The following is a 24,124-nucleotide window of genomic DNA, read 5'->3' as shown; positions in this document are numbered from 1 at the left end:
GGTAACATGAATACTGAGTCACCCATGATATTAATGGGCATCCATATCCTTTGTGTTTATTACAACAACGTTTGGTTACTTTTGTCACATGAAATCTATTTTTCATAGGTATAACGTTAATTTCTTTGTTTGATGGGTACTTTTGTCAGTGTTCGCAAAGTTCATAGGTATAAATGGTTATTTTTTCATTCTTTTTTAACCTTAACTTTCATATTCTCTTACCCTTTATTTTTATGTAGGTTACACTATTACTTTCAATGTTAATGTTAATTATTTATAATAAGTATAAATTTAATTATAATTCAATTTCTTTTCTTCTCCTTTCATACTCATCACTCATTCTTGGGTATGTCTAAAATCAGCACAACAATTATGTGTTTATTGGATATGCCACATTTATATAGACCATTAGATTATATTAGATGGAAATCAAAGGTAAATATAAAAGAAGAGTACTGATGGACTCTAATAAATACAGAATATCCTAATACATAATTAAATACTTTAAATGACAATACTTTAATACACAATATTTTAAATGACAACAGAATCTTTTATTTTTAAATAATTAAATATAAAATATATAAGTATTTTTTATTCATTAAAATTAATTATTATGCAAAAAAAAACTTTATAATTTTAAAAAATATATTAAAATGATATTTTAGACTGTAACATAAAAATATAAAATAATTAAAATTTTATTTTATATTACTAGACAAATAATTAGATTATTATATTTAAAATTTATTAACTAACTATTTTTGTTAAAGATATTATTATATAATATAATTTTCATCAAAATATTTTAAAAATATAATTTATTTAAAATATTATATATAATACATGAAAATATTAATTGTTTCATTTTTTTAATTTTTTTTACAAAACAGAATAAATAATATAATTCTAAATACATGCCTATCACATTATATATTTAGTTATATTAGTAAGACCTAAACTAATCAAACTTATGTAATTAAAAATATAAAATATATAAATACAAAAAATATAAATAATTTTTATTCATTAAAATTAATTATTATGCAAAAAAATTTCTATAATATTAAAAAATTATATTAAAATGATATTTTAAACTGCAACATAAAAATATAAAATAATTAAATTTTATTTTATGTTACTTGATAAATAATTAGATTATTATATTCAATAGTTTCTATTTTTGTTAAAAATATTTTTATATAATATAATTTTTTATCAAATATTTGTCTAAATATAATTTATTTAAAATATTATATATAATACATAAAAAATTATTTTTTAATTTTTTTTGAAAAAAAACTGAATAAATAATATGTATCAACTACGTATATGTATCATATGTGTATGTAATAATGACTTATATAGGTGATATATATTCTTTTATTCTTTAGACTCTCTAATATATATGCCACTTCATAGCTCTCTCCTCTAGTCTTTCTTATTCATATTTATTTTGTTGTAATATTAAATAGATAATAATTTAAAATTATTTTTTAAATTTAACATTTATAGTTCATATTTATAATTATATTTTTATAATAAGATCATTTTTTATTATTTTCAAATATTTTTTATTTTTCTAGTTAAAGTTTTTATTCTCTACAAATATCTTTCACAAAATATTTTTCATCATATATAATTTATTAAAAATATATTCTGTTAAATCCAAGAATAAAATGTATAATTTTTTAGTTTGAATGTAACAAATTTAATATGTTATTTAATTTCAATGTTATTATATTATTATAATTATTTAATATAAAAAAATTAATAAATAGTATATATATATATATATATATATATATATATAAAAGATTATCACATATTTTATTATATATAGGTGAAAGTTTTTTATTTCAAAAAATATAAAATAGATAAATACAAAAAATATAAGTATTTTTTATTCATTAGAATTAATTATTATGTAAGAAAATTTTTATAATATTAAAAAATTATATTAAAATAATATTTTAAACTACGATAAAAAAATATAAAATAATTAAAATTTATTTTATTTTATTTGACAAATAATTAGATTATTATATTTAAAATTTATGAACTAATTATTTTGTTAAATATATTATTATATAATATGTTTTTTTATCAAAATATTTGTAAAAATAAAATTTATTTAAAATATTATATATAATACATGAAAATATCTTTTTTTTTTTGTTTTTTCAAATTTTTATTGTGATATTACATGTTTATTGTTTCCAAATTTATTGTGATATATATAAAAATATTACACGTTTAATATTTTTAAAATTAATTTTGTCAAAATATTTTTTCAAATTATATATAATGCATGAAAATATTACACATTTTTTCAAATATTATATAATAATTAGTTTTTTTAAAATAATATTATACATACTATTTTGAATAAAACATATCTTTACAAATATTTGAATAAGAACTTGTGTTATATAATAATATATTTTTAATAAAATTAACTATTAATAAATATTTTTTAATGAATAATCTAATTATTTTCAAGTAATATAAAATAATTTAATTTTTTATATTATGTAATTAAAAATAGTACTGTATAATAATTAATCTTAATAAATAAAAAATATTTTTGTATGTATTTATATGTTTTATATTTATTTTAAAGAAAAAGATTATACTTGCCATTTTTAAAATATTCTGTATTAAAATATATTTATGTATGTATATATTAATATATTCTATATTTATAAAGTCTATCAGTAGTCCTCTTTCATAACATCTTTTAATTTTCATTTAATAAAATCTAATGGTTCATAAAAGGTGGCGCATCTAATACACACAAAATAGTTGGGCTGATTTTAGACATACTCAATCTATTCTATACTAAAAATATATTAAAATTAAATTTATATAAGAGTGACTGTTATATTGAATTAAGATTTTTTAAAGAGTAAATAGCCAAATTGGTCACCGAAAGATAGCCCGATCTCCAAATTAGTCCCCGTAAGAAAAAGATAATAAAAACTATCCCCGAAAAATTTAAAATTGGTAACGTTAGTCCTTCCGTCAAATGTTTGAGTAACGGCGTGAACATATGCTGACCTGGCCGTTAGTGTGACACCTCAGCGAAACCTTAAACGGCGTCGTTTTGCTTGCTCCCCGTTGCAACGCTTGGGTTTTCATCCCTGTTTTCTATTGTCTCTCTAGTTACATCCTTCTTCTGAAAAGAAAGAACCTCTGCAATCTCTTCTTCTTAGTTGTTTCTTCCAGGAAGACGAAGCATTGAACGGCGATGACCAGGCTTGACTGACGACGATAGTGTATTGGAGTTGTTGGTGACCAGTTTGTGACGACGTTGGTCAACCGAAAAGGGCACTCCATCGCCTTGCGTGATAGGTATGTTAGCTTTCTTTTGTTATTTTGTGAGAGTGATTGTGGTTTTATCTCCTGATCAATGTGGTTGTATTATCGTTGGAAATCCATTGTTACTGTTTGCAATGTCAGGGTTTAGGAGAATGTGTTCAGGCTTAGGGCTTTGGTGATTATCCATGATATGACCCTGTTTTTGGATTCTTGAGAATGTTGTTTGTGCTCTGTGTAGCTGCATGTGTGTGTTTTAGATTCATTTTGGTAGTTGATTTGAATATGCTTTGCCTCTCCGTAAAAAAAATTTCCATCAGTTGTGTGTGTTGCTGTTTTAGTTTCATATGGAAGGTCCCCCTATGACCTTTGTATTTTACCATGGTGGGAAGTTCCAAACAGATGAATCAGGCTATCTGTGTTATGAACCAGATAATACTGAAGTATAAATGAGTGTAGATTTAGACACTCTAGACGTTTTCTTTGTGAAGGGATACTATAAGGAGCTGGGATATACTGAGATGAACAATTGCTTGTGGAAAGTGCCTGGAACGCTACTGGATAATGGCTTGAGGAGGCTAGAAAATGACACTGATTTGTTGGCATTGGTTAAGGATTGCAGGAGGAATCATCACCTCATAAACATCTATTTTGAGCATGTAGTGTCTAAGCCACACGTGGTTGACTGCATGAGCGAAGATGATGATGATGTACTATGTTTGCCAACCATCCCTGAAGAAGCAGAGAAACTGAACAAGGACCACAATGATGCAATGTCCCAAGATTATTGTAAGACAACAAAAAAATCACCTCAGCCAAAAAGAGCCAAAACTCAGCCCACTTCTAAGGCTACTCCTCAGCCCACTGCTAAGGCCACTCCTCAGTCCACACCTAAGCCCACTCCTCAGCCCACACCTAAGCCCACACCTAAAGTCACACCTAAGCCCACTCCTCAGCCCAACCCCCAATCCACACGTACGCCCACACCTAAGTCCACTCCAAAGCCCAAAACTAAGCCCATGAAAAAGCCTGTCCAGCAGCCCAAACCTTGGACTAAACCCCAGGCTATTAAAGGGAGTGGCAAGGCTACAGCAGCCGATAAGATCAGCAAGAAGGTGAAAGCTACAACCAGTGCAAGATCTGGAAGGCAAGTTAAGGCAACTCCAGTTGATAATGATAGTGACTCTCATGATTCATATGAGAGTGCTGAAGACAGTTTGTACAAGCCTCCGAAAGTTGCAGGAGATTCTATATACAGTAGTGACAGTGATAGTGGAGTTGATGGAGTAGAGTCTTCTAGGGCGAAGAAAGTAGATCACAGAAAAAAGCATAGGCCTGCTACTGACAGAACAATGGACAAAGCTATTGAAACTGATGACTCCAACTATGAGGATATCGAATCTGATAAATGCTCTGATGGAGGTATTCTATAATTAATTGTGTATGAGTTATTGAATTTGCTTGTTTAATAGATCTGCTTCAACTAATTTTTTTTTCTATTAAAATCTTGTGGTATTTTCATGTAATTTCAGAGTCAGATGACGAATTTTTGTGGGAAGAATCATCAGATAGAGATGAATGAAAGTCAGAAGATTCTGCCCATGAGTTAGACTCTGAAGATGAAGGGCCAGCTGTGTATCCACATTATAATGACAAGGCCAAATTTGGTGATCTGAAGTTTGAAGTAAGTATGGTTTTCAAATCCAAGCAACATTTTATGGCTGCCACTAGAGATTACACTAGACAATGGGGTAAGAATATAAGGTTCTGTAAGAATGACAAGGTTAGAGTCAGGGCTATTTGTAAGTGTGAAGACTGTCCATTGGTAGTATATTGTAGACACAACCCCAGTGATGATTTCTGGCAGATAAAAACACTAGTTGACAATCACACTTGCGCAAGAAAGCGAAAAAACAGAGCTGCTACATTGGAATGGACTGTGAATAAGTTATACCCAAAACTTAGGAAGCACCCTAAGATGAAGCATAGGGAGGTGTATGAGTGGTTTGTTAGGAAGTGCAATGTGAAGCTGAATAGTTCATGCATTACCAGAGCTCTTAAGGCATCTAGGAAGATAGTGAAGGGGATGAGATTGCTCAATACGAGTTGATATGGGATTATGCACATGAATTGCTAACTGCCAACCCAGGTTCCACAGTTCAGGTGGGTGTGATTCCCATTACTGATAATCCGCCTCAGTTCGAGAGATTTTATGTCTGTCTAGATGCTTGTAAGAAGGGTTTCAAGGTAGGGTGTAGGCCATTGATAGGGCTAGATGGGGCATTCCTGAAAACATTACATGGAGGACAGCTTCTCACTGCATGCGGACAGGATGCAAACAATCACATTTTTGTGATTGCATATGCAATTATTGATGTTGAGAACAAAGAGAACTGGAAATGGTTCTTGGAGCTGCTCCTCTCAGACCTGGGAGAATATGAGTCAAAGAACTTGTGTTTCATATCAGACATGCAAAAAGTGAGGACTAATTTGAATTGCGCTTTGATTTTTAAGGACTTTTTTTATTTAATGATGTTTCTTTGAGGACTGGAATGACTATAAATCTTGTCGGGTTTGACTGTTTATGCAGGGGTTGATACCAGCTGTCAAAGAACTCGTCCCAGCAGTTCCACACAGATTTTGTGTCTGGCATTTGTGGAGAAACTTCTCCAAACAGTGGGGCAGCGTCGAGCTTAAGGACTTGGTCTGGGAGTGTGCAAGATCGAGGACCCCGGTTGAGTTCGAAAGGAATATGAATAGAATCAAGAGGATTAATCAACAAGCTTGGGAATACTTAGCCAAGTGGCCGAAGGAAGCTTGGACCAAAGCCCATTTCAGTGAAGGGCCAAAGGTCGACAACATATGCAACAACGCTTGTGAATCCTTCAATGCAAAGACGAAACATGACAGAGGTAAGCCTATTCTGAGCTTGGCAAAGGAGGTACGAAAAATGGTTATGAAAAGCATGTCTGACAATAGACTGAAGCTTCTGAGTTATCAAGGAATACTTACTCCAGTTCAGCAAAGTAGGCTAGAATCTCTTATTAAGTTATCCAGAAACTGGGCTCCCTACTGGTCGGGTGATGTGAAAGAGGAAGTCTACGAAGTTCAAGGATGGCCTACTAATATGGTGGTAGATTTGGGGAACCATACTTGCTCCTGCAGGTTTTGGCAGTTGACAGGTTGAATTCATAACTGATTTCTTCTTTCAGATACATACCATGATACATACTTAACTGAATGAAATTATTTTTTGTGAAATATATAGGAATGCCTTGTATGCACGCAATATCAGCCATTCAAGAAAAAAATGATAAGAGGCCTGAGGAGTATTGCCACGAATGGTTGACTATGGAGGTGTACAGAAGAATATACCAATTCAATGTTAATCCCGTCAAGGGACAAGATCTGTGGGAGAAAACTGGTTCTCCTGCACCTGTTCCACCTCCTATCAAACCTAAACCAGGCAGATCAACAACAAATAGAAGGAAGGACAAGGCTGAAGGACCCACTGGCACGAAGACAAAAATAAAAAGGAAGTATGCTCCAATTCGGTCTATGTACTGTGGAGAGATGGGCCACAACAAGAGAACTTGCAGCAAGAAAAAGCAAGACGATGCTCAAGAGAAAGCAAGGATAATGCAGTTGCAGCTTGCAGCTGTTCAACCACCACAACCTGCACCTGGTCCGGAAGCAGAAAAGGTAGATCACACTCAGCCCGTACAGACACTACCTGCAGTAGTAACAGCTGCTCCAGATGAACAGACTGAAATTTCTGTTACTCAGCATGCTCAGCTTCCACTGACACAACAATCCCACACCTCAACCAATGTCACTCAGGTTATCTTCTAAAGAGTTTTAAATTGAGCATTAGTTACTTGTAGCTGTTTTTATTTGAGACAATGATGATAATTGTTTGATGCAGACTAGAAGTAGAGGAAGGCCTCCAAAACTCCATGTCACCAGGGCCAGGGCAAAGGAAAATGCCTCTCCAGGAGCAGTTGTTGTATCTGCTGAAACCATCAAGGATAGCAGCTCCGCAACAGCCAAGAAACTTGCCAGCTTCATGACATTTGTTCCAACTCCGGGTTTCAAATCTCCCAGAAAAAAAAAAAGACATGGAATGACTTCAAGACTTGAAGACATAAAATATAGGGCAATTAGTATCTGTTATTTTGTCAGGGCCTAATTTTACCATTTATAAACAATGTGGTAGTTGTGGTATCTTCAATAGCCCTGTTTTTTGTATAGCCCTTTATGGTATACTGCTATTCAACTGTCAGCTACTACCTTTTGTGTTATTATCATGTTAAAACAATGTTGTTATTTGAATCTGAGACAATGGAAACTAGTACACCATTGGTGATGTTATGCTATTCCTACTTCACTTAATTTTAATTCTGCTTATTCTGATTTGCTTACATTATGTTATGATCAACAACAATGTTGCATGTAGATAACCTTTTTACTAGTAAAGAAATATGAACATACAAGGTTTTCACAACAACAGCAAACTATCAAGGTTCACAACATCCACGTTTTCACAGTAATTGCTTCACTTCCCACTAAAGAACGTACACATAATCCTAAAAACCACAATCACAACTATTAATCCAAAATACAGTTGCATCCTAAGTGCTTTTACTTCAGCTTCTAAGCTCATCATTCTCCATGATATGTTATGGTTCAACAAAACAGCATCACTCTCCATTTCTGCATCAGTTTTAACTTCTCCTAAGTGCTCTAATCCTTCATTCTCGTCATCCTCAGCCCACCTAAAGTAATTGCAGTGGCTGCCCTTCTGCACAACATTAGGGTACCAAAATGTCAAAATTCCACTCAAATAATTTGAAGTTTCAACAAGACTACATTCATAACTCACCCGGTATCTTGGACAAGCATGGAACAATCTATCAGAATTTTCTTTTGTCCCGGACTTCTTGATCACTGTCTTCAGCCCACAAAAGCACACTTGGTCGGGGTTCTTCCTCCGCCACCGCAGCGACGAGCTCGAAGCATGGCTTCCCTGTGATTGCGACACTTGTCGACTGTGACCCCCACCTACGCTACCCATCGTGCAGTTGCTCAAGAATTTTCGGCCTCTGCAGAATCAATCTAAAGCTGCAGCAACAATGGCATTTCAGACGAAGAAGGGATTAGGGTTTATAGACCTAGGACTAATTTGACTTACATATGGAAACATATCTTGTCACCATCCACTCTGCGCCAAGATGGCATGCTGATATGCCACACTGACAGCCACATAAACAACAGTTAACGGCGTCAATGACGGAATTCATGAAACGTTGACGGAAAGACTAATGTTACCAATTTTAAATTTTTTGGGGACAATTTTTATTATTTTTTTCTTACGGGAACTAATTTGGAGATCGGGCTATCTTTTGGGGACCAATTTGACTATTTACTCATTTTTTTTAACTATCAAATATTGTTAACATATATATATGTAGTATAAAGCGAGGTAGAAATTAATAGACAATATGAGTATATGACAAACATTACCTATTTATTATGGTGACGATGCATTTTTTACAAAGTTAGTCAATGCAACTAAACAAGATCATGCCAACCAAGAACCAACACTAATCAAACAGCGCTCAAGAAATTCGGACAAATAAACGGAGCAAAGAATCAAATAGTTAAAAAAGAAAAGGAAAAGGAGCAAAAATAACACTTTATTTCCGTGCAAAAATTATCATTATCTATTAACTTTCTTTCTTTTTTTTCTATTTCTTCTTCCTTTGTATATTTTTTTGACTTAAAAACAAAGAAAGTCACGGTTGGCATTGGGCAAGTCTTAATACGGTAACATACAGAGACTTGGCCAAATTCTTTCTTTCCGGGATTGAATTTTTCACGCAAAACCCACAAACCCCAAAGAACAATCAAATTGAAAAGCTTTTGGTATGGTTTTCTTTCGTCATCTTCATTCATATGTTTTTTTATTGTTTCTGCTAACTTTTTCCTTTTTTGATATTAATTTAATTCATTTTCCTTCTCATGCATTTTTAACTGTTAACGACAAAAGCAAAATTGCATTGTATTTTATTTATTAATTTTTCAGTGTCGTGTTCTGATCAAGTCAAACCATAGATTTTATGAATGCTTCCAGATCCTTCTTTCAATTTTAAGAATTATGATTATTATTATTATTATTTTCACTTCTTTTATTTCGTATTTAACATTTCTTTCCTATGAACAGAAGTTTTTTTGTTTTCACAATTCGCACCAATACCATCTTTCAACAAGAAATTGTAGCTGTTGCTGCTTCTGATTCAGCATTTTTTCTTTTTGGTATGTTGATGTTTCCTTCTCTTTCTCTCTTTTCAGTTTTGCTTTGATGATTTGATATGTGAGAATTTTAGATTGGTTGGGGTTTTATGTCAAGCTTTCTCTTTCTCTTTTTTAAAGTGAACCAAAGAACAAAGAGATTCATAGTTTAAATCTGATAAACCAATTTGGCTCGTGGTTGAGATTTGAGGGACTAATTTAAGCATTCACCTGAGAAAAGTATATACCAAAGTTCTGGGGTTCCACTTAAAAGAAAAAGTTCCATTTCAACGGAAAGATTGGTAGTAAAATCATTGATTGAATTGAATTAGTTTAGACTTTTTTTGGTCTGGGTTTTGGTTCATAGTTATGTTGGCTTGATGCTTCAGGAATACACAAAGTATTTGTGATCTTTGGAGGAGAAATAATTGAGAATGGAGGAAGCAATGGCGGCAAGGTATTGGTGTCATATGTGCTCACAAATGGTGAATCCCATAACTGAAGGCGAGATCAAATGCCCATTATGCCAGAGCGGGTTTGTTGAAGAAATGAGTAACACCACTACTGTTAGCAATATGCTGGAAGCTCCTGATTTCGGCCCTGACCGGACACTTTCCCTTTGGGCTCCCATATTGTTAGGCATGTTGAGCAATCCGCATAATCGTCGAAGGCCTAGGCGATTAGAGCTCGATGATGATGATAACGACAACCATGATGATCATAATGGTAGTGGTAATAATGGTAATGCTACAAATAATGGTAATGGTAACAGCAACGATAATGGTAATGGTAATGGTAATGCTTTTGCGCGCCTTGGTGGAGAAAACGAATATGATCGTGAGCTCGAGTCTATCCTTCGGAGAAGAAGGAGAAGCTCAGCTACCATACTTCAATTGCTCCAAGGCATTAGAGCTGGCCTGGCATCTGAACTGAATGAGAACACTGATGGTGATGGCAATGGTAGGGAAAGAGAAAGAGAAAGAGACAGAGAGCGTGTAATCTTGATCAATCCTTTTAATCAAACTATTATTGTTCAAGGTTCCTATGACTGGAACCGCGGTCAAGGTGATAATCATACACCCATTGGTTCTCTGGGTGACTATTTCATTGGTCCTGGTTTGGATTTACTGTTGCAACATTTGGCCGAGAATGATCCCAATAGGCACGGAACTCCACCTGCGCAGAAGGAGGCCATTGAAGCATTGCCTACCGTGACAATTGACGAGAATATGCAATGTTCTATTTGCCTTGATGATCTTGAAGTTGGTTCTGAAGCCAAACAGATGCCCTGTAAACATATGTTTCATAGTGGATGTATCCTTCCTTGGTTGGAGCTCCATAGTTCTTGTCCAGTTTGCAGGTATCAGTTGCCCGCTGATGAATCTAAGCGCGAACCGGATGCGTCCTTGAGGACTAGCAGTAATCAAAGGGAGGATGAAAATACTGGACATGACAATGTTGATGGGGATATTGAAGGAAGAAATGCAAGTGGGAGTAGAAGATTCTCCTTTCCATGGCCTTTCAATGGTTTATTTTCTTCACCAAACCCTTCAGCAGCATCTTCTTCTAGCAACAATCCAAATGGAGATAATGTTACTCGATCAGAAGAGAACTGATTAGCATTCAATCTCTAATGTACATATCTCTGATACTAATCAGGAAACTTAAATGTTGAGAGATTAAGAAATGGTGTCTCCTGACCTGAGTATGCTTTTGCCATATTTTTGCCCCCTTTTTTGGCTCCCTAGTATTGTTGTTGTTGTTGTATTACCCTTGTGTTTTACCACCCAACTTGATATATTTTGTATAATTTCTTATAGGGGGTGTTATTTTTCCCCACATGTTAATGCAAGATAAATATACTTATACATATATGTAGTGTAAGAGTAGAATCTTTGGTGTTCCCTTTCTTCATACTCAATACCGATTTGGTGTTTAAGGAAATAGAATTTTCTTATTTGCATAATTTACAGTAGAGTAGTTTGAATTTGTTTTTACCAGTCAACATCACATAGTATCTGAATCTGAATCTTAACTCAGAGCAACTAAGTTGGTGTGTGAATTAAAATAAAAAGAAATTAAATATGATTTTTACTAAATATGTGTGTTTGAAGAGTTACCTACTTTAGATATCGCTAGTTTAACGGCCAACGTGACAGGTCACTACTCCTATAGGATATTTTATTGGCGGTTGTTCTGCTGTAGAAGAATCAAAATCTTCCATTTTTGTAGAACATATGTGGTGACGTGTGGAAATAACAAGGGTCTTTTTTCTTCAAATGGATTGGACATTTTTTAGTTTCAATTATTCTTCACATACAAGTTATTTTTTGAGAAAGTCTATATAAGTTATTTATATTCACGTGCGTACGTTCTTTTTCTTATTTTTTTTCGTTATCGTTGTCACTGACACCACCTCTTCCTCCTCTTCTCCCTTCTTTTTCATTGGAATTTCTTCTCCTCCATAATCAGTTATCTTGTTGAATATAATGAATAATTCAAATTCAAATTGTCAATTGAATCAGCACGAAATTGATTATTCTTTTGAATCCAATCAAGTAGCTGAGGTGTGGTTCGATTCTAGTTAATTTATCGTTAGTAATTTATGATTCTGTAGGTGAATAATGTTTCATCGTTGATGGTTTGAATTGAATGTAATGTAAAAGTTCTGCAATTAAAGAAAATATTTTTCTATATTTGCAGCAAATTTGGGTATAACACGAAGATATTATTTGGGTGTAAAACAAAGATATTTGAGTGTATTGTTTAAGAATTTTCGGTGTATGTGTACTAATAAATTCTACATAATTCAAAATTCTTCTTCTTCCTCCTCTTTGTCTTCTACTTCTTCTTTTTCATCATCATCATCATTTTTTATCTTCTCAAATTTCTTCTTGTTTTACTTTTTTAACAAGAATAAAAACAAAAAAATCAAACAAAGAAGAAGAAGAAACACATAATACTACAAAATTATTTGGAAGATGAATTTATATTCATTCAACTAAAAGAAAGAAAGAAATAAGGAAAAAAGAAGAAGACAAAAATACAGCATTAGAGGAAACATTTTTCTGTATTTGCAACAAATTTGGGTGTAACACAAAGATATTTGGGTGAAACACGAAGATATTCGAGTGTATTGTTTAAGAATTTTTGGTATATGTGTGCTGATAAGTTCTACATAATTCAAAATTCTTCCTCTTTCTCCTTTTTATTTTCTGCTACTTCTTCTTTTTTCATCATCATCATCATCACTATCTTCTTCTTCTTCTTTTTTTATTCATCTTTTTCTTTTTATTTTACCTTCTCAAGTGTTTTACTCTTTTAACAAGAATAAAAACAAAAAAATCAAACAAAGAAGAAGAAGAAACACATAATGCTACAAAATTACTTAAAAAATGATGAATTTACATTCATTCAACTAAGTGCTTGTTTGGGTAGGTGCCATTATTTTGATAACAAAAATATCTTTTTTTATTTTTTAGTGTATTTGGCAAATTTTTAGTAGTAAAAGTAAAAGCACTAAAAAAATAAAAAAAAATTCTTTTTTGAGAAGTTACAATTTATATTTTTTCAAAAGATCTTTTTTTCTTAATAAAAAAGATATTTTGTAATAATTGATAGACAAAAATATCCTTACTAAAATTTTGAAAAGACATCTTTTATCCATTTTTTTTATTGATGAATGTACTACATTAATATTCAAATCATGCAATATTTTGAGATAAAATCTTTAATGATTTGATATAAAATATAATCATATATAAAGATAAAAAATATACTAGTTTTCACATCCATGAGAAGGTTAGTTATGTCATTTAAGTTTATTTTAAAGTTACATTCATTTTTATGCTAATATCTGACTTGATTTTTGTATATTTTTTAATGTGTTTCAAGTAAATATTACTTAGTTGATGCTAGTTATCCAACTTTTAAGGGATTTTTAGAACCTTATCGTCATACAAGGTATCATATTCCAGTATTCCACCATTTAGATTAGCACCAAACTTTAGGTCAAATAATGAAAAGTTCAACTTTTGTCATTCAAGTTTAAAGACAGTAATTGAAAGGACCTTTGGAGTATGCAAAGCAAGATGAAAGATACTACAAAACATGTCATTAAGAGTCAAATTTAAAACCCAGCATGATATTATTGTTGCATGTTTCACCCTTCATAATTTTATAAGAATGATGAATTCTGATGACATAAGTATTTTGCAAAGTTTGAAGATATTATTTCGTTACAAGCCAATGAAGATGATGGTACTATTGTAAGAAATGGTTCAACAAATTCTGAAATTAATGAATGGGAGGAACCAACACAAAAAAATATTCGGGCAACGAAAGAAATAAGAAATAATATAAGAGATCAATTATCGGATCAAATGAAATAGTATAAATAATTATTTTTCTTTTATTATTATTAATAAATTCTTTTATGATTGGATGTCCTTTTAAGTAATTTATTATTATAAAAATACTTTTGTATTTTTGTATCCAAACAATAACATTTTTTAAATAAGTACTTTTAAATAAAGTATCCAAACATAAAATCACTTTTACTTTTTTAAAAGATTTTTTTATAAAAAAGATCATTTAAAAAAAGATATTTTTTGAGAATAACGCCTAAACAAGCCCTAAAAAAAAGAAAGAAATAAGAAAAAATGCAGTATTAGAGGAAACATTTTTCTGTATTTGCAACAAATTTGGGTGTAACACAAAGATATTTGGGTGTATCACGAAGATATTCGAGTGTATTGTTTAAGAATTTTCGGTGTATGTGTACTGATAAGTTTTGCATAATTCAAAACTCTTCTTCTTCCTCCTCCTCATCTTCTGCTACTTCTTCTTCTTCGTCTTCTTATTCATATTCTCATAATTCTTCTTGGGAGAAAAAATCAAATAAAGAAGAAAAATATATATAAAGTTGCAAAATCAATAGAAAGAGAAGGAGGAAAAAAATATAGCAACAACAACAATAATAAAAAAACGACGATGAAGATGAAACACGCGAAGAAAAAGGAGGAGAAACGCAAAGAAAAAGGAGAAGAAGAAGGAAGAGGAAGAGGAAGAGGAGGAGGAGGAACGCAGGATACAAAGAGGATCAACGTGATTTCACGCGCGCGTTATGTAAGTGACTTGTATAACTTGTATGCCAAAAAGATTTGTATGTGTAGCAGTACTCTTTTAGTTTTAGGCATTACATCACAAATTTATAAATACTATACACTCATATATCCAATATTTTTAAGAGTTCTTATTAGCTACTTAACATTGTCAAAATTTAAACCCGAATGTAGTCTATTAAAAAGTATGTTAATGTGTAATCTTAATTAGGTCTCACCTACGAAATAATAAGTGTTCAATGAAGCATATTTTATGCATCGCTATAGTAATTGCATATGGGATACAGTTTATTGTATACATTGTCAAGATTTTTCATTGCCTCTCTAGTGGAGTTTCAGTTCCACTAGATAACCAACTAGAAGTGAAGCCAACTCCTGCCAACTAGTTGAAAAAAAAAGGTTTGTTACAAAAAAAAATTCTACTAACTTAATTTTTCAAATTTTAAAATTATAAATAAAAGGAGGTTGACTTATAGTTAGCTTATATCCCCTGGACTTTTTTTTTCAATTATTAACTTTACATAAAAACAACTACATATAAATTTTTATCTTTAATCACACGCATTAATTAAATCCATTTGTAGTGACAACTAAAATGAAAAGCCTGCAACAAGAATATGTCCCATCTGTAGTCATTATAACTATAAGGAATTAATTGCTCGGTAGCTTTGTTTCCTTGTCGAGCTTGTGTTGCCACCACCTGCAAAACTTCTAGATATGCAATTTATGACACCTCAGGGTTGTGACAGTTGATGGTAAGTCGTCCATTTGCCTTTGTCTTTGGTTGCCTTTGATTGGTTGTTCATCTTGTGTGATTGTTAGAGCACTCCATCTTCTTTTCGAATGCGGCCATCTACGTATTTGTCAAGAAGCCCTTGGTGAGCTAGCATTTCAAGTAAGTCTTTCGCAATCACACATTCGTCTGTGGCGTGTCCGAACTTCTGGTGGAAAGCACAATGTTTTGATTTGTCCACATACTTCTAATCTTGATATGTCCCCGCTTTGTTCGAAGGTTTGATGAGCTTAGTGTGGAGGATATCCTATATGATGTCTTCCCTTTTGGTGTTGAATTGTGTGTACGTGTCAAACTTGGGGGTCAGCTTGAATAGTTTTCTACTGTCTCGGCCGTCTGGGTTTTATGATGTCTCTCATCTTCTCAGTGAAGTTGTTGTTGTTTTTCTACCTTCCGAGCTTTGCGAAGTTTCTCTAATTTTATCTGCCTTGCAGTTTTTTTCTCGAAATTTGGTTAGGATCTCTGGTTTTGCTACTGCTATGGTTTCTTGGAATTTTCCAGGATGTAGGCTGCTTTTTAGCACATGTAAATGAATGTTTAGGTTGAGGTTAGGTATTTTCAATGCTGCTTTGGCAAACCTAGTCATGTAGTCTTTCAGGCTTTCGTGCTGACCTTGTTTGATGGTGTTGAGGTAGTCTGAGCCATGTACGTATATTTTGGAGGCAGCAAAATAGTTTGTGAAGGCTTCAACAAATTTCTCAAAACTCGAAATAGAACTTGCAGGCAAACTAAAAAGCCAAAGTAAAGCAGCTCCATCCAAAAAAGTAGTTAAAGATCGACATAGTATAAGATCAGAAACACCATTCAGAAATATCATAGATTGAAATTTAGTGATGTGAATATGTGGGTCACCGAGCCCTTCATATCGCTTCAATGTAGTGGGTAAGGTAAAGCCTTTTGGCATTTGAAATTTCATTATGTCTTCAGAGAAGGGGTTGGATATCGTCAACTTCGCTTTCAGCGGTGTTGCTTCCTTGGGCCGACTAGTTTAAGGGGGCTGATCTCCCGAGTTTAAGCAGTTGGCATTCTTGTGGTGCTAAGCCAGGAGTTCAGCCATTCTTTGGACCTTGACTTGAAGTTCCTCGTTGACGAACTGAAGATTGATGGTTTAGAATTCACAATAAATTCTCGTTGCAAGTATAGTTTCTAAACCAAGCAATAATCCTTTCATACAAAAACTTGGTTGTCACAAGTAACAAAACCCAATAAAATTGATAACCGAAGTATTTAAACCTCGGGTCGTATCTCAAGGAATTGCAGGGATGTATGATTTATTATTGGTTATGGAAAAAATGTATTTTTTTTGTTTTTGAAATAGAGAACAAGTAATTTAAATGGCAGAAAAATAAATTAACAATTATAAAGAGAAAACTCCTGGCAAGGTATGAGAACTGGAAATCCTATCCTAGTTATCCTTATCAGGTGTGATGAGAATTGTTTACCGCTCCCACTTAGTTAACCCTTACTAAATAAAGGAAAGTCAAGTGGACCAATCAATTTGATCCTCAAGTCCTAGTCAACTCCTGTGGAAAGACTAGCTTTAGAGCGATCCAAATCAATCAACGAGAATTTCAATTTTCAATCAACTGCTGAGTTTGACAACTCAAGTGTTACCAATTACTTAACCAAAACCAAAAGGGGAAAATCTAAATTAAATTGGAAGCATCATAAATAGAATAAAACAATCATAAATCTGAAATACCTCAAATTATATTAAATAGAATATTCAAATCTAGCATGAAAAGATTCATAAGCCGATTTGGCAACATAAGTAATTAACAAGTAAAAGCATTAGAGTAACTAAAAGTAGAAGAGAACATAAAATTAAAGTTGAAAACATTGAACCTGAAATGAAGTAATAACCATAAAGTAAAAGAAATCCTAATTCTAAAACCTAAGAGAGAGGAGAGAACCTCTCTCTCTCTAAAACTACATCTAAAACCTAAAATTCTCCTTTTTGAATGTTGTATGAATTGTTGTTTTTGATTCTCCCATTCTCTGGCTTCTATTATGTGTTTCTGGGCTTGGATCTGGGCCGAAAAAGAGTCCAGAAATCGCTGGGGGCGACTTCTGCAGTTTTCTGCATGTGGCGTCCGTCACATGTGCGCGTCATTTGGAGTTTTTCCTTATCACGCGTACACGTCAGTCACGCGTCCGTGTCGTTTGTGTTCTGCGCCAAGCACGCGTCCGCGTCGTCCATGCGTATGTGTCGCTGCCATTTTCTTTAAAACTCCATTTTGTGCGTTTCTTCCATTTTTGCGTGTTTCTTTTCTGCCCTCTAAGTCATTCCTGCCCTATGAAGCCTGAAATTACTTAACACACAGATCACGGTATCGAATGATAATAAAAGATAATTAAAATAAATATTTTTCAAGCATAGGAAACATGTTTTCACATATATCATAGAATAAGGAAGGAATTATAAAACCATGCAAATCTCATGAATAAGTGGGTGAAGAATTGATAAAAACACTTAATTGAGCACAGGATGAATCATAAAATAAGGGTTTATCACTCGTTCCTAGCTATCAGCTCAGTGGGTGACATCTGAGGTATGCCGTTATCAGTCATCTCAACTGTACTTGCGAAAGAAAGGTAGGAGAATAAGTAGAAGTAATAATGGTGGGGTCAGATAACTTTCGGTGCCAAATGTTCTGTTCGTGAAGATGCAACCGAGTTATAGCTCCTCCTCCACTGTCGCCAACAGATTCTCTTGAGGAGCTATACGTCAGTCAGAAAGAACACAACGAGCTAGAACACCTATAAAAGGTACTTTGATGCTCAAGTCAGTATATGAGAATACGAAAAAAGAGAAAATTAAAAGGTTATAAGGATAGTGGCCGAACTATATCGTTCATATCAATAGGTAGGTACCCCAATGGAATGGACAACCTCCAATTCTAGGTACACAACACACCTACACACTCCTCACATATTTACCAAATTTTTTCTTCAATTGCAATATCTAAAATTTGAACCCTAGACTTTTAAAGTGGGGAGGGAAAGATATGTTTTATCCTTCTATAGGAGGACAATAGCTTTTTTTTTTTTTTTTTGGTCAAGTGGCTTTGAACCTGGTACAATTTTATATGAGACAAACAAAGTTGCCATCTATCCCAGGCCTCGGCTGCTTTTTTTTTCTTTAAATATTTAACAAAAGAAATCGATGTCCCAAAAATAGAAGTTAATATCAAATTTGAATTTTGGACAAAAACAGGAGAAAACTTGTTAAAAGAAAAAAAAGATGCAATCACTTCCGGTGCCTGCTCAACTTGAAAGCCCAAACCATAGGAAACAAAAAAAGAAGAAGAAAAATACCAAGCAAAGCGGTACATACTACTAGGGTTGTATATGGTCCGGCCCGAACACTTTAGGGGCTAATTTAGTGTGATTTCATCGGGTCTAGGGTCGGGTAAGGGTCTTAAAAATAGACCCGGTCATTATTTCGGGTCGGGTCCGGGCCATAGCTCGGGTCACCCGAACTTGAACCGGTGGTCCGATCATCATACACAATTAATATTTTGTGTTATTAGTGATGGATGATGGTTATTCTTATGTGGAATTTAAATATTGTAAACCTTAATATTTTGTGTTATTAGTCATTATAAGATTATAAGTTAATGTTTTATGTTTAAAATACATGAGACTTTAGACTAATGCATAATATTGTATTATTTGTATTGATTTAAATATTTGGTGTTATTAGACAATATTAGTATTGATTATGGTTATGCTTTAATTTTAGAAAATGGTTGGTTCTTATTATATTTTTTTAAGAGAATTTTACTATGTGTATTGTGAAATAATAGTTGGAGATTAGATGATTTTTATATGATAAAGACCCGGTTTTTACCCGGTTTTTACCCGACCCGAAAGTGCGTAAGTTCCATCGAGTCTAGAATCGGGTTAGAGTCTAAAAATTAGATCCGGTCTATATTTCGAATCGAATTGTGTTAAACCAAACCCGGTATGGCCCGACCTATGTATACCCCTACATACTACATAGGATAGAAGTCACAAATCGGTCTTTTCAATGTGATTCGTTCCACAAAAAAGAAAGGAAAAAGAGAACTCAGTTGAAGTTGATGCATTGAAACTTGACCTGAACAGAATTTGAATCGGAGTTGAAATTAAGCTCAACTGAATCCCAATGGTGTTGAACAGCTTGATAGCGGTGTCAGTGGCACACGTGTCAGCAGAAGCATGGCAGCGAGCGTCGTGCATCAGTGACAATGATCGCGTTAGCAGCAGTCAGCTCTTGGATCTCGTTTGCTGTTTCCCTCTCCACCAATTCGGTCGTTGCGCTCTCTTCCTTTGGACCTTCCTCTGTTTCTCTCCTCCCCCTCTCGACTATTACTATTATTACGACGAAGACGAAGATGATTAATTTCTAATTCTTCTTCCGAGATTGCAATACCCTACTTGTAAGTTATGCAAGTTCATTTTGCTGTTATTTATTGCTGGAAATTAAAACAATTTTGACTCACATCTTTGACCTAGGGCACTATTTTGACCTACCGAAACCTAGAACGAGCATTCAATTCTTATGTTCTGTTCTGGTTTTCGATTAATGCTATTTTTGATATATTATTTCTCGGACTTACGCTGTTTGATGATTGTTTCAATTTAGGCATGATCGTTGTGAAGCGACGTAGCGGCTTACTCTTGTTTGTAGGAGATTGTGGATCACTCTTATGGTTTCATATTCAGTCTTCTTTCGCAGGAACTACTCATCTGGTACCAACAATTTCCTTCTTTCTTTTCTTCTCTCTCTCTCTCTCTCTCTCTCTCTCTCTAACGAAGTGTTACCATGTATATAAAAGTAGTTTTTAATTGGATGTCTGTGTAGAAGGGATTTTAATATTACATAGAAATTACACTCAGTTTTTATATACAAGTCCCTCAAATACAAGAGATCCGCAACCCTCCCAAATGAGAATTATACTCTAAATGTGTATTGTATATGTATTTATGTAAGTATTGTATGAAGTAGTTTATCAGCATCTCCTAAAGTTTTCTTATTCTCCCCCAAATTCATTCCCCTCTGCTTGTTGATGTATGGAAAAGCTTTTATTAATTGTTCTTGTCATGCTAGATCAATACGAGAGATCACAACATCATGATTTATTGATTTCTATCTGGGTAGCATATAAGAGGCATGCGTTTGTTGGAATTATGGTTATTTTCTTAAGAATTCTCTATTCGGGAAAACAAATCTGAAGATTAGCTTTCCCAACAATGAGTATAACTATAACAGGTGTCTGGATTTCTAATAGCATTCTTGGGAATATAGTGTATTTTTTCACAATTACCCATATGCCAAAACAATGGGAGCTGATGGTGGTCTGGTGGGACTGTGGGAGGCAGTCAGGCAGGCAAAGATTTATAGTACAAGGGTAATTCAGTCATTTACATAGAAAAAAAGGATTTTCTTTCTCCTGGCAATCCAACTTTCCTTTGGGTCACGGTGAAAATACAAATATGACAAATTTCATTTTTAGAAATGCATCTTATCTGGGAATGTATGTTTAGACTACTTACCAGATAAAGCAACCTTACATTCCTAAGGTAAAATTTATGAGAATGTGAGGACATTTCACTACAAGACACTCCCTCCGATAACTGCATATCACAAACTAAATTAACTATATTGCCAAGCTTCTTGCTGATCTAGATACCAAAATGTAGGAATTTGCATGACAAACATTTAATGCTTTAGAACTATGGCAACAGTATATATGCATAGTGTATAATTTGAACAACATGTATTTTGAATGGCATGACGGGTTGCAGAAACTCACTTGATTCCTGAAAGCCAGAATTCAACTTTTATTATATGCCTCCTAGTTACTGCAAACTTTCATTTTAAAGTAGCATGAAGTTTGTAAGTTTCTTACACATTCAACCAGATTGCATCAAATTTTTTCCAATGATTTGTTTTGTCTTGTATGTGGACTTGTTGCAAGGAAAACTTATGAGAACCACATTGACTTGAAAAGAATATAACATTTAATGAATGATGATAATCTATATATAGATAGGTGCGCATCTATTGAATAGTTGGCAAATATGAAATTATTTTCTGTTCAAGTGTTTTCGATTGCGATAGGGAAATTTAATCATTTTCCCTTCAAAGAAGAACTTTTCTTATCTATGTGCAAATTATTAATTGTAGCACTTTTTCAAGAAAAAAGTTCTCCTCTTTTGGAAGAATGATGAGCTTGTCTATTGCAAACTATAGCAATTGGTGAAGAAACGATTTCATGTTTTGTGAACTATTAGAATCTATATATAGACTGGCGATACATGCATTTTACAAATGTAAAATTAGTTTTCTTTAAAAACTCTTCTATTGTAATATTCAAGGTTAATAATTTTTCTATAGAGAACTTTCTAACTAAAATATCTGTCCAAATTTGAAATGGAGCATTTCTAGGGAAAAGTTCTCATTTGAGAAAATGATTAACTTGACTATGGTAAACAATGACAATTGGCTAATAAAGAACACAAATGTTTTTGAATATGAGAATATGTATATAGATAAACGACAGATAAATTGAATATTTGGAAGATATGAAAATATTTTTCATTCAATTAAGTTCATTGCAATAGTGAATCTTAGTAAATTTTTGTTCCGATGAGAATTTTTTTTGTGAATAAATGTTTTCACAATGTCTATGTCCAAATTGTTAATTGTAGAACTTCTTCTGGAAAAATGATTAACTTGGTTATCGCAATTGATGGCAATTGGCAAACAAACAATTTCGATTTCATGAACAATGAGAATCTATATATAGAGGAGGTGATGCGTGTATTGAATCATTTACAAATGTGAAATTATTTTTCTTTCAACGGTGTTATATTGCAATAGTCAAGGTTAATCTTTTTTAGTAGAGAGAAAACCGTTTAGCAAAAAAATATTGTTGTAACCTCTGTCCAAATTCTTTACGAGAGCATCTCTTTAAAAAGTTCTCCAATTTTGTGAAAAGATTGGCTTGGATGTTGCATAGGATGACAATTGGCTATTAAAGAACCTCCCATTTTGTTAATTGTGAGATCTATATATGGATAAATGACAGAGACATTGAATAGTTAGCAAATATAAAACTATTCTTCATTCAACTACCTTCGATAGCAATAGTGAAACTTGATTATTTTTGCCTATGAAAAGAAATTTTTGTTATAGAAATACTTTCGTAATATCTATGTCATGATTTGGTTATTGCAAATGACGGTAACTGATAAAGAATATCACATTTGCTAAATTATGAGAATCTATATATAGATATGTGATGAACATATTTAATAGTTGAAAAACATGAAATTATTTTTCGTTCAAGTGTCTTTGATTGAGATAGTAAAGTTTAATTAATTTTTCTTTTAGAGAAATTTTTTTTCTTGAACAAATGCTTTTCTAAGAATAATGCCATGTTTTTAATTGCAACACTTGTTTAAGTAAATATTTTTCTCTTTTACAAAAGTGATTAGTTTCGCTCTCGCAAATGAAGACAATTGACAAAAAAATATCACATTTTGTGAAATATGAGAATCTATATATAGATAAGTAACTTATGTATCTAATATTTATCAAATATGAAATTATTTTTGTTCAAGCGTCTCCGATTGCGATAGTAAAATATAATCATTTACGCTTTAGAGGAAAATTTTTGTTGAAGAAATGTAGTATTAATGTCGCCGTTTTTAATTGCAACATTTCTTCAAGAAAAAAGTTTTACACTTTCGGAAAAGTGATTAGATTGGCTATTGCAAACGAAGGCAATTCTAAAGATCATATTCGGTGAATTATGAGAATTTATATATAGATAGGTGACCTATATATTCAATCGTTGAAAATATGAAATTATTTTTCGTTCAAATGTCTTTGAGAAAGATATTAGAGGTTAGCCATTTTTCCTTTAAAGAAAAAATTTTTCTTGACCAAATGTTTTTCTAATAATAATGTCTACGTTTTTAATTACAACACTTCAAGAAATTTTTTTTCTCTTTTAGCAAAGTGATTAGCTTAACTAACACAAACGAAAATAACTTATAAAGAATATCACATTCTGTGAGATATGAGAATCTATATATAGATAGGTGACTTATATATTTTATTATTCGTTAAATATGAAATTATTTTTCTTCAAAGTGTCTTTGACTTAGACAAAATCTTTTTGTTGAAGAAATGATTTTGAGGTATTACTAATCACGTTTTTAATTGCACCACTTCTCCAAGGAAAAAATTTCATCTTTCGATAAAAAGTTTGGAAATTGCAAACAAAGTCAATTACAAAGAATATGAACTATGAGAATCTATATATAAATAGATGTCCTATATATTCAACAATTGGTATATTATTTTTCGTTCGGAAAAGTATATGGAATCAAGAGGTGATCAGCCAAAAGTAAATAACTTAACTAATTTATAATTATATTTAATTAATTTTATTTGTTTTTAATTTATAATATTTGATATTAATTGCTTCTCACTCCAAATTAAAATTCTGAATGATACGTTGGAGAAATAGGAGCGAGAAATACGGAACTTCCAACAATCCCGATTCTTAGTATATAAAAAAATTTATAAAAATATATAAAA

General features: G+C 32.6%; 3 protein-coding genes across 4 annotated transcripts; 2 read left to right on the top strand and 1 right to left on the bottom strand.

Annotated features, from left to right (window-relative positions):
* Positions 1 to 7,873: 7,873 nt before the first annotated feature.
* Positions 7,874 to 8,392, bottom strand: LOC148575745 (uncharacterized). Its single transcript, XM_088501640.1, has 2 exons — positions 8,201 to 8,392; positions 7,874 to 8,119 (listed from the first exon to the last, which is right to left on the bottom strand). Exons 1-2 carry the CDS (start codon positions 8,390 to 8,392, stop codon positions 7,874 to 7,876), a joined length of 438 nt encoding a protein of 145 aa, XP_088357766.1.
* Positions 8,393 to 9,088: 696 nt separating this feature from the next.
* LOC107625235 (E3 ubiquitin-protein ligase SIRP1) lies at positions 9,089 to 11,481 on the top strand. Of its 2 annotated transcripts, XM_021117540.2 has the most exons (3): positions 9,089 to 9,243; positions 9,542 to 9,633; positions 9,999 to 11,481. In XM_021117540.2, exon 3 carries the CDS (start codon positions 10,044 to 10,046, stop codon positions 11,223 to 11,225), a length of 1,182 nt encoding a protein of 393 aa, XP_020973199.1. In that variant the 5' UTR covers positions 9,089 to 9,243; positions 9,542 to 9,633; positions 9,999 to 10,043; the 3' UTR covers positions 11,226 to 11,481. The 2 variants fall into 2 exon arrangements, with proteins under 2 accessions (XP_020973199.1, XP_088357156.1); XM_088501030.1 differs by lacking the exon at positions 9,542 to 9,633 and having other exon boundaries at positions 9,126 to 9,243.
* Positions 11,482 to 19,552: 8,071 nt separating this feature from the next.
* On the top strand, positions 19,553 to 20,297 carry LOC107625228 (uncharacterized). The gene is made up of 2 exons (XM_088502389.1): positions 19,553 to 19,949; positions 20,156 to 20,297. Exon 1 carries the CDS (start codon positions 19,676 to 19,678, stop codon positions 19,910 to 19,912), a length of 237 nt encoding a protein of 78 aa, XP_088358515.1. The 5' UTR covers positions 19,553 to 19,675; the 3' UTR covers positions 19,913 to 19,949; positions 20,156 to 20,297.
* The last annotated feature ends 3,827 nt before the right edge of the window (positions 20,298 to 24,124 follow it).

This window comes from Arachis ipaensis, chromosome B1 (genome assembly GCF_059453495.1).
Source record: "Arachis ipaensis isolate K30076 ecotype BB chromosome B1, ASM5945349v1, whole genome shotgun sequence".
NCBI lineage: Eukaryota > Viridiplantae > Streptophyta > Magnoliopsida > Fabales > Fabaceae > Arachis > Arachis ipaensis.
The sequence above is the reverse complement of the archived record's forward strand: the minus strand, read 5'-3'. Positions and strand labels throughout refer to the sequence as shown.

Coding starts and splice junctions, on each gene's coding strand:
- LOC107625228 (XM_088502389.1), top strand. CDS start 19,676: ATGGTGTTGAACAGCTTGATAGCGGTGTCAGTGGCACACGTGTCAGCA.
- LOC107625235 (XM_021117540.2), top strand. CDS start 10,044: ATGGAGGAAGCAATGGCGGCAAGGTATTGGTGTCATATGTGCTCACAA.
- LOC148575745 (XM_088501640.1), bottom strand. CDS start 8,392: ATGGGTAGCGTAGGTGGGGGTCACAGTCGACAAGTGTCGCAATCACAG. Junction 8,120..8,200: donor ATGCTTGTCCAAGATACCGG/GTGAGTTATGAA, acceptor AATGTTGTGCAG/AAGGGCAGCCACTGCAATTA.